This window comes from Cebus imitator, unplaced genomic scaffold (assembly GCF_001604975.1).
Source record: "Cebus imitator isolate Cc_AM_T3 unplaced genomic scaffold, Cebus_imitator-1.0 Scaffold170, whole genome shotgun sequence".
In the NCBI taxonomy this organism is placed as follows: Eukaryota; Metazoa; Chordata; class Mammalia; order Primates; family Cebidae; genus Cebus; species Cebus imitator.
Genome location: NW_016107485.1, coordinates 462171 through 473017, shown reverse-complemented (window position 1 = coordinate 473017; position 10847 = coordinate 462171). Strand labels below are relative to the sequence as shown.

Sequence of the window (10847 nt, the reverse complement as noted above, 5' to 3'; positions counted from 1 at the left end):
GAAAGAAAGAAAGAAAGAAAGAAAGAAAGAAAGAAAGAAGGAAAGAAAAGGAAAGAAAGAAAGAAAGAAAGAAAGAAAGAAAGAAAGAAAGAAAGAAAGAAAGAAAGAAAGAAAGAAGGAAAAAAGAGAGAGAGAGAAAGAGAGAAAGAAAGAAAAAGGGAGGAAGGGAGGGAGGGAAGAAAGAAAAAGAAAGAAAGAAAAGAAAGAGAGAGTAAGTCAGTCCTAGCCTAGACCAGTGTCATGGTAATTTTTCCCTATGCTTATTTCTATTTGTTTTACACTTCTTTCTCCTTTTTATGACTGGTGCTTAGCCCATTACCTGGCACATCAGGACTCACTAAACACTTGTTGAAGGAGAAATGCTATGGTTTTAAATTGTAGTTTAATTATAATAAGTGACACATCCTGGAACCACATCACTCTCATGTAAAGGAACAAAGACTTCAAGAAATGGGTTGTACTAGACTCAAGAGTTTGTGTTCTGCTCCCGCTGCAGCCCCCATCACTGTGTCTCTCACAGCACAGAAGTACAAGGCGGAGTCGCTCACGAGGGCAAATGGTTTCTTCAGGTGGAAAGAGGTTTGGCTCTTATTAAATTCAGCCTCGAAGCCACAGCTGCCTTTAACCAGGTTGTCCCCTGTGACGTATTTCAGAAGGAACTGGAGGCCTTGGTTGGGATATTGAACATACCAAAAAAGATAAGGGAGTCCAGAGACTGAATAGGTACATTTCACAGTCAGAGGATTCCCTTCAGCGACCGTGACCCGATCCTCCGGCTGAGCCACCGACTGAGCTCTCAGTCCACCTGTAAATTAATCCATGCTGCATCAGTGAAGCTGCTGGAAAGCATGTAAGTGGATCGCGCGAGTGGAAAACGGGAAGGGGACATTACTCACTCAATATGAAGAGCATCCCAAGCGTCGAGATGCGTGCAGAGGCCATGGCTGCTCAGTACACCTCTGTTGCAGATACGGCCCCACCCCAGAGAGTGGGCTCTTGAAGAGGGACCAGCACCCCTGTCGGCACAGGGCTTTTAGAAATGGCCCTGCCTCGGGGCCCTGGTGCTTCCCGGCACCAGTATCTTCCTTCTGTTGAGCACGCTTTTGGTCCAGCTCCTCAAAGCTCTGTGGGGAGCAAGACAGCTTGCTGCTCCTCCTGTACCCAAGACGGATCTTACGCTGCATCGCCCCCTAGAGCCCACACATAGGAACAGCGACTTACCTGTCTGGTAGCTGGTGCTTCCTGATCTTAACCCTGGGCCGACCTTCGGATGGTTACAGGCTCCATGAGGGACATACGGAGCAAACTGGGGATTCAAAGGAGGAGAAATAGAAGTTTGTGAATCAAAGTGGGTAAGATTCAGGCCGAGTGGATCAACTTGTAAATGATTTGTGCTCTCTTAAGATAATGCAGAGACAGAAACAAGGGAAATAGGATGGGAAAATGCACAGAAAAAGAAAGGAAAATACAGCTTTGCATCAAGAGGGGAGAAAAGTAAAAAAAGAGAGATAAGAAAAAGCAAATAGAAGAAAAGAGTAAGGCAAGAGAAGATAAATGACAGGAGAAAAGAGGAGACTTGCTCTTCTCGTTAGAAGTAATTTAGAGCTGGCTTCTGTGTAAACCTCTGACCAAACGATAACTCAGACTGATTTTTCTCTAGGTCGGGTCTGTTAGGAGCCCATCCCATAATGATCTTTAGTGTCAAAAGAAACTTGAACTTTCTCTTTAAACATTTTTAGAAAGAGAGAAGAAAAAGGTGTTGTAAATATTTTTGAAACATTTGTCATATTAAACAGTAGATATAAAACAAAAAACGAAGCAATGAGAAGAGTTACAAAATAGGTACTTTCCACATTCAGAGACTACTTAAAACAGACTTCGAATGATGTGCATAGTCAGTAAAAAATGTATGCTTAACTAAACTTGAGGTATTATGATGGTGAAAAAGGGTGCATTGGAAGGGAAGGACAGGCTAAAGTTTTGTACTAAAAAAGGCCACAATAGCAGCAGAGTGATTATTTGATAGATTTTAATTTTAATGTAAAAAGTATGTATCAATATAAAGAAGTTGTTCCTCTGATTCGCCTTCTGTTTCTTTTGAATACTGTTCAAATAATGTTCACTATATATTCTGAGGAAAAGATGAAAAATCTCTTTGCTTTGATCAGAAAAAAAGTGAAACATAATTCTTTCTGAATGTTTTGCTAAAGATCTCCTACTTTAATAATTGAAACCTTAGCCATATAATGTCTTTCTTTGAAATTGGTAAGGTGTCTTTAAACAATGATCTTCAAGTTCCAGAGAGAGTTGTCATAAATGGAAACAGTGAATTTCTCCTCTTTCTTCTCTCTCTGCCTCAAACCTAAAATGAGTGTTAGTGTTGCCTTTTTGAGGGTCCTGGCAATCAACACAAGAAAATCATTTTTTTAAAAAAGCTTAACCAAGAGAATATTTTTAAATGTATGTGCAAAATTTAGGGAAGACTACAAGGGAAGGTGAAACACCTGGGGCTAAATAACAGCCGGAAGATTTCACCACACCTATGCCCAAAGGGACAGGAGAAGATGAAATTACCCTAATCTCAGGACACCTGTAACTGAGGGAGAATACACCCAACAGGAGCTGTGGACTTCAGTAAAGAAAGGATCCTAGAATACAAATATCTTGACCACTCTCTCCTGCTAATACCTCCCACTGGAGTAAACCCAACCAGAAGCAAAGGGACATGGGAGACCAGTCCACACAACATATAGAAGTCAGCCTCCTGGGGTACAAAGCAGGACAGAAAAGACCTGAAGAGGAAAACAGAGAATGTCCAGCCACCTGACACTGGAGTTTATTGCTGCCCTACGAACGCATGTGTGAGCATAGCTATACTGCATTTGACCAACATAAAAAGGCAAAGTAAGTTTAACTAAAGCAATAGTCTGGTATAGGCTTTAATGCTTTGATTACTTTCTAATCCCTACTCTCTCTGTCCTCTATAGATACAGCACACAAGATTATGCCTAGATCATGCAAGTGGCTCAGATTTTGTTTGACTTCATTCATTTAACGATTAATGTCAAGAGGCACAAGTGAACTAAATCTTTAAGAGACTCATCTTTTTAATTTTTTTCTAGAAATTGTTGATTGTTTAGTGGTTCCCGCAAAGTGTACTTATAGAAGGAACTAACCATGTTTATTAATTAAGCATGTTCAGCAGTATAAAGAGGAAAGTTTTCCTCTGAATTTATATCATGGTTACAGCTTATGGGCAGCCATTTTCAATGACAGAAATGTTGCAGAACCCTTAATATTATTATTATTATTACTCAAAACTAGGAAAGTTATTCTTCATGTTTGCTTCCATTTAAAGAATTGACTCTTAACTGCTGAGCAGGTAGGGAAGGATTCAGGGACATCCACAGAATGAACTGCACACAGTTACTAGCAGCACCCAAAGAATTCCTAGGGCATAGACTGAAATTTCAAAATTGAACAACATAGCCTCAGTAGCTATTCAGCTTATCTCCTTTGATTTATGAGATTAATGAAGAAATTATTCATCAAATGCCCCTGTGAACATAATATTAAACCCTTTACATTCCTCGTCACATTTATTCTTCTTAAGACGCCCCATTTTAGAGACGAGGACACCACAGTTCAGGAAAATTGAATAATTTGCTTATCACTGTAAAGGAAAAAGAACAAAGATTTTTAAACCATATTTTACTGACTTCAAAGGCATTTTCCACTAAGTCACACAGTGAGAATATCAATTTTGGTCATTTACTTTCTATTAAAGACAATATAATATTGGAAAGTAGCTTCTTTATCATAAAAAAATTACACAATCCATCTTGAATAGATTAAACAGAACTTTAAAGGTCATATTGTCAATTGAATGTATTATACCAAATGCTGATCCCGCATGTGTATGCCACTGAACCAAAACAACCACTGGATAGTTAATTCTAAATCACCAGCACTCAAAGACTATCCACCTTCTCCTGCACCTCTTGCTCACTGCTATGCTGGTACAGGTTTATGTACAGAAAGTTTGATCAAAATTTGACTCTATCTTATCAATTTTCCATATGTGCCCCATCTGTATCACATTTTAGCTATTCTGTCCAACTCTTCGATTTCTGTTGAAAGAACCATGACATTCACGGAAAGTTGACATGAACTGTTTCTCCAAACCATAGTAAACTGGGTGTAGTGCTGTCCATTTAGAGGTCGGTCAAATGCGAGATGGGTGAGCCAATGGGGAATGTGCCCAAAATGCTGCAGGTAGATGTCTGTGCTCCCCTCAGGATAACTTCCTTTACTCCTTAACTGAACTACCACTGAGACATGCACATCACAACGCAAGGACAATGAAAGTAGCATAGAGCACTGTCAAAGAGTATCAATCTGAGACTCCAGGTGCTTCACCAAGGCTGCCAATGCCTTTCCCAAGAAACTAGTTGCAAGCATCAGAACTCTAGCATGGCATCATGGCACATGCCTATAGTCACAGCTACTTGGGAGGCTGAGATGGGATGGGGGTGGGGGTGGGATCCCTTGAGACCAGGAGTTCAAGGTAAGCCTTAGCAACATAAAAAGCACTGTTTCTTTAAAAAAAAAAAAATCAGAATTCTGCAAATCTCACTGATTACCCAAGACAAGAAATGACTGATGTGAACTAATGACAAAGCCCTTTGCAAATATTAGACTCTGAAATGTAGATTGTATTTATTTTAGAAGTATCAAAGAAAAATCAACACAAAATAAAGTTGTTAGAACAGATAGAAATCAGTGCTTTTTCCATGAAACTGACAAAAAATACAGTTCAACTAAGCCAATCATACTTCACATAAGTTAAGGAACTCTCAAAAGAAAGATGTAGGCAAATCTGCAGTTTGAACTTCTGCCCTCCTACCTCCAAATAAAGGAGATCAAGAATCAGTGGCCATCCATGTCTCAGTGGACTGAAAAGATTTGTTTAGTGTCTCTGGGTTCAATATATTTACCTTGCCTCACCTTGACCCAGTTTCCTCATTCTTTTCTTGTAGTTTAAAATAGATCAAGCCACATCTGAAGTGTTTTGTTAAGTTCTAAGAATTCTATATTAAGAGAAATACAAGCCAACTGGAAACTGTTCCAAATGTACAACAAAGAAAGAAATCAAAATTGTAGAATATATATATATATATTTATTTATTTAGCATATATATATATCATGGTTGGGATAACTTGCAAATATTTAATATGGAAAAAAACTGCTCAGTGGAAATGTTGTATCTGGTTCAAAATACGTAAAGGAGAAATGTGAACTGTTTCAGATTCCCAAAGGTGTAAAAGCCACACAGATGTTTCCTCAACATAAAGAATAATTGCTTTTCAATTCACAGCTGCTGGGAGTTTGAATGGACAGTATGGGAGCAACAAGAACCCTGCTGCAAGAAGCTGTTGTGAAAATACTGGCAATTCCCTTGATGTGATGCTGCTGAGAAAATCAAGCATCCCATGGGAAGGTGGTCTAGACTGTTTTTTAGAACTTCTGAGAGTCATGCTGTTTTCTTTTTAGTTTTGTGTCTTTCTGTTGGAGAGAAGCTCTGAGGATGTGTTTTGTTTTGTTTTATGAGACAGGAATAAAGAAAAAACCATATGATTGGCAAATTATAGGCACCCAATAAATAATTGTCAGATGATTGAAACTTTAAATAAGTACACAGAACTAGCAGAAATCCATGTAATGAGAGGTCATCTTATATGCTGAACCCCAAGCAAAGGAGTAAGAGCTCTGTTTCCCTTCATTCATCACAAATGGTTGTCCTTTGCAGAGAGAGTTTCTCATCCAGGGATTTACTTAAGAACAACCTTGACATCCTGACAATTCCAGGAGAAAGCCCTGTGAGTCAGCTGATCCTCACAAATCACTTTTCAGTACCTGTCAAATATAAGACACCATTTGCATTGAGAAATAAACAGAGGAACAAGACATAATCCTTGCCCTCAAGAAACTTACCATCCATTTTGGTAAATGAACACTTACCCAGGGGAAAGACTATTAAAAATCGGAAGTAAAATGTGCAAGAATTTTATCAATGGAAAAATCATTATAGATATTTCTTGCAAATCAGAAAAGAAAGAGTTTCACAAAGTTTAAGACATTTAGCCCACTAGTTAAAGACCAAGTTAGTCTAGTTAGTTCATCCTGTAGAAGGGACAGGGATGTGCTACACAAGGTGATTCCCCTGCCTGCAAGAAAAAAATCATAACATTTAGTATTATATTTATCTCAAACTTTCCAAATTTCTGCTTTTGTTTGTTACACACACTATCATAATCTATGAGCATATAAATATGCATATATTGAAGGAGTAATATATAACATATGTTATTGATAATAGTACACAGTCAAACACTTTGGGGATCATTGTACTATAGTAGCACAGACAAGGGAGAGGGTCCTCAGCTGAGGCAGTTATAGGCGTTGGGCTAGAATCTGAATAAAGGTAGAAAGAGGGCATTTCAAGCAGAGAAAATAATCTGATACAACTCATACAGGAGACAATGCCAACAGGTCTTAAAGGATAGAGAATAAACTTATTTGGTGACCCAAAGAGAAAGAGGATGTGGTAGCAGAGAGTAAAGCAGAAAAGTTTCATTGGGTTCATAATATGGCAGCTTTACTAAGCAGAGGGTACCTCTATTTAGATTTGCTGTTTTTTCTTTTTCTTATATATAAAATTAAAAAGCATGAAGCATTTTATTTATGAAATAGTAAAATCAGAGATACATTTTCAGGTAATCTGGTAAAAGAATGTAGAACAGCAGGAGAGAAAATGGCTATAGAAGATTATGGAAAAATTCAGTTAAATACTAGAACAATGATTATGCAAAAGATGTTAACAGATGAATTTGTGAATGTTTATGTGTATTTTTGAAATCTTCTGTTTTATTGTTCAGATGTTCAAAAATGAGTCCAAAAGGAAGACTATTCATCCATGAGAGTTCTACTGAGAGTGTCTTCCCCTTATGTGGTTGTTTTTTGTTTTTGTTTTGTTTTGTTTTGAGACGGAGTTTCGCTCTTGTTACCCAGGCTGGAGTGCAATGGCGCGATCTCGGCTCACCGCAACCTCCACCTCCCGGGTTCAGGCAATTCTCCTGCCTCAGCCTCCCAAGCAGCTGGGACTACAGACACGCGCCACCATGCCCAGCTAATTTTTTGTATTTTTAGTAGAGACGGGGTTTCACCATGTTGACCAGGATGGTCTCGATCTCTTGACCTCGTGATCCACCCGCCTCGGCCTCCCAAAGTGCTGGGATTACAGGCTTGAGCCACCGCGCCTGGCCCCCCTTATGTGGTTTAAGACAGTATTATCCCTTTTACCAAAGTCTTCATCATTACATACATGTCCAAGAAAGCAAAGTTTTTATGTAAGGGATATAATTTCAGTACACAAAAACAGATGCTCAAAAAGGGCAAAAAACATAAAAAACCTTTATTTTTCATAACTATGATTAACTTCTATTTAAAGCTATATTCTACCAGATATCAGAAAACAAATCTCAGTCAAATCCGTTTTCCTACATTTTCCTGAGATTACATCCAATTTCTGCACAATTTATGTAGTTCCAAGGTATCACTGGGAAAATAAATGTAAACTGAACCTTGAGATCATTATGTGTCTACACAAGCATCTGCCAAATATTTTAATTCACATCTGAATTTCAATCTGCCTACACAGTTTATTGCCATGTTCTTGTCCTAACTATATCCATGCTCTCTCAAGCCTCTAAAAAATACTATATTTGTTATATTTTAAGTTCTGGGGTACATGTGCATATTATTTTTGGTGGAATATGACATTGTTCCATATCACAATTGTTTTTATGTAATGGATTTTTAAAAAATAAAATCACTAAGTTAAATTTTTTTTAAAATACTACATTTTTTATATTTTCTCCCTGTGCCTCTTCACATTGTCTTCCGTCTATACATGCCTGTCTTTGTGTTCAAATCTCCACTGTTTGTAAGGATGCCAGTCATTATTGGCTTAGGGCCCATCCTAATGACTTCATTTTAATTGTATCACCACTATAAAGATTCTATTTCCGAATAAGTTTGCATTCTGAGGTACTGAGGGCTAGGACTTACCCATGCCCCCTACCCAAAAAAACATCCTTTGGGGGGGCAGGTAAAGGGCATGGAATGTAATTGAATTGATAACACTAATCCTTGGAAGAAAATGAAAGTAACACAGTCTTACAAATGCCACCCATTCTCTGTGGCACCCTGATTTTCAGAAGGTACAGGAGGTTACCATAGGTGGTTTTCATGGCCCCATCAAAGAAAAAAAGTAGCAGTGAAGTCAGAGGACATAGGACACAGTAGCAAGTCATGGCAAGCCTTTCAAATCTCATGGAGCCAGTGGCAGACACAGATACCCTTCGGAGGAGGTCCTCAGACAGTTGAAGAGTTCAGGTGAGCCTAGATACTGCCCCCAAGAAAACTTCACAATCAGTGCAGACAAAACCAGCAGCTGACAGAACAGACCAATTCAGAGACCTCAGACAGCTCACCAGCATCACGTGGGTCTGTTTGGTGAGCGCTCCCGCTCTGCTCTTCATCTACAGTCTCAGGATCCCTACAACAGCTTTTCACCTAGAAATTCATACCTCCACTTGCATTTGTTTTTAGTTTAAATATTATGAAGGAGATTCCATTTTACTAATGTTTCATATTCTCACTGACTGGCACCCTCAATGAGACTGTATGCTAGATTATAAGCAAAGTATCCTGAGCTAAGGATTGAGGTTCCAAATGCAGGGCTGCTGGGAGCAGCTACTCGCTCATTCATTCCCTTCTCACTTCTTATTACATTACCGAGTGTTAACTAAACCACCCTTTACAAAATGGATACATGTTTTGAAAATACTGCTGCAAAGAGACTGAAACTAGCAGATAATATTTAAAAGGTAAGCACAGACAGCAATAAGAAAATGAAAGAGTTGAATGGGCCTGGCGGCTCACACCTTTAATGGCAGTGCTTTGGAAGGTCAAGGCAGAGGATCACTGGAGGCCAGGAGTTAAAGGCTGCAGTGAGCTATGATCATGCCACTGCACTCCAGCCTGTCTGAATTTTTAAAAAAGAAAAGAAGATGGAAGAGTTGACATGCCTCTTATCAGAAGTTCATCGCCAGCCATTTTATGAGGCAAAAACAAAAATAATGTAATCAGATCTCATAAAAGTGAGTCAAAAGTGTTTCAAACATCAAGATGACTATTTGAAATAATCACTCTTTTAAACCATATTTTCTGGGCCAGGTATGTTGGTTCACACCTGTAATCCCAACACTTTTGGAGGCTGAGGCAGGAGGATCACTTGAAGCCAAGAGCTTGAGACCAGTCTGGACAACAGAGAGAGAACTCATGTCTACAAAAAGGGGGAAATTCACTGGGCATGGTGGCACGTGCCTACAGTCCCAGCTACTCAGGAGGCTGAGTTCCAGCTACCCTTGAACCCAGGAGTTCAAAGCTAAAATGAGCTATGATCATGCCACCGCACTCCAGTTTGGGTAACAGAGCAAGACCCTGTCTCAAGAGAAAATTAATAAAATTAATAAAAAATTTGAAAGCATATTTTTATAGACATTCGCTAATATACATTGTGTCTGGATTCAATTTTTTTTCTAATAGCAATGCCAAATGAAAAAGCTTGGGTAACACTGAATTAAGAAGGGAAAAGTTATTGCTCATCTCTGTTTTGCCTTGTGCAAAGGCCATGATCTCTGTTTCTGTTCAGCTCTTCATGGGTTCCCTGCCTCTGTGCCCTCCACAGCACAGTAGTAAACAGCAGCATCTGCCTCCTGCACTTGGAGGATGAGCAGTGATGAAGAGAACCGTTCATAGGTCATGTTGTATCGTCCCTGCTGAGAAGGCCTTGAGCCCTTAACAAGGAGTCTTGGTGCACGTCCCGGGAAGTGAAGGTACCAGAAGAAATCGTAAGCATTGGACACAGAGTGATTACAGAAGATTTCCGCCACAGCTCCCTCTGAAGATGCCACTGTGGAAGGCTGAGACACTTGGTCCTTGCTTTCTGCAACTGCATTAAACAAAGAGTACTGTCACTTGAATGCTGCTATTTGACTTGTTGATTGACCGTTAGGTACAATGACTATTAGACCTGACTTTCTGCTTCTCAATTAAAAATTAGTCCAAATTTTAAAACAATTTCATACACTTTTACAAAACCAAATGGTGATGAAGCCTACTCACCCTTCCACAGAGAATTGAGGAGAAGCCCCAGCCACACTGCCCACAGAGTGCTTTGCAAAGCCATGGCCAAGCCAAATGCAGTTGGTCTCACCAGAAAGCTTATTTAAGACTACCTGTTTTGCATTTTTCACTCTGTGTCAGTGACATCATCAGCCAGAATCTACAACCTTTAGAAGGATTGCTACAGTTGTGAGGCTGCTTAGTAATGACTTCACTGTGCTTTGTTCTGAGAAATTAATCTTAAAAGGAATGCACCCTTTATAAGGTCACTGTGGTTGTAAAAATTTAGTATTCAAGGAGCTTCCTTTCTTCTCTAAGGATATTAGGAATCACATAATTAATCGGGTACTGCTTTATCATTCAAATTAAAGTGATATATTCACACAAAAAGTAGGCTAAATCCCATCGTATATGACATGATGACCTGCTAATGTGTTTAAACAATGAGCATGAAACATTAGTAACCGCAGTAGATAAGAAATGAATTTTGTAAGGTACAAAAGTTACTGTGTAAAAATACTGATCAAAATTTGACTCCTTGCATTCAAGGTGATCTTTGGAACAAATATGGGGAAAAAAATGTCAGTTGTACTTT

General features: G+C 39.0%; 2 gene segments (V, D, J or C); both read right to left on the bottom strand.

Moving 5' to 3' along the window:
• Positions 1-386: 386 nt before the first annotated feature.
• On the bottom strand, positions 387-1990 carry LOC108315320. The segment is given in 2 exon segments: positions 387-805; positions 897-1990. Coding segments are annotated over 2 exon segments (408 nt in total).
• Positions 1991-9711: 7721 nt separating this feature from the next.
• Positions 9712-10422, bottom strand: LOC108315334. The segment is given in 2 exon segments: positions 9712-10079; positions 10253-10422. Coding segments are annotated over 2 exon segments (360 nt in total).
• Positions 10423-10847: the final 425 nt, after the last annotated feature.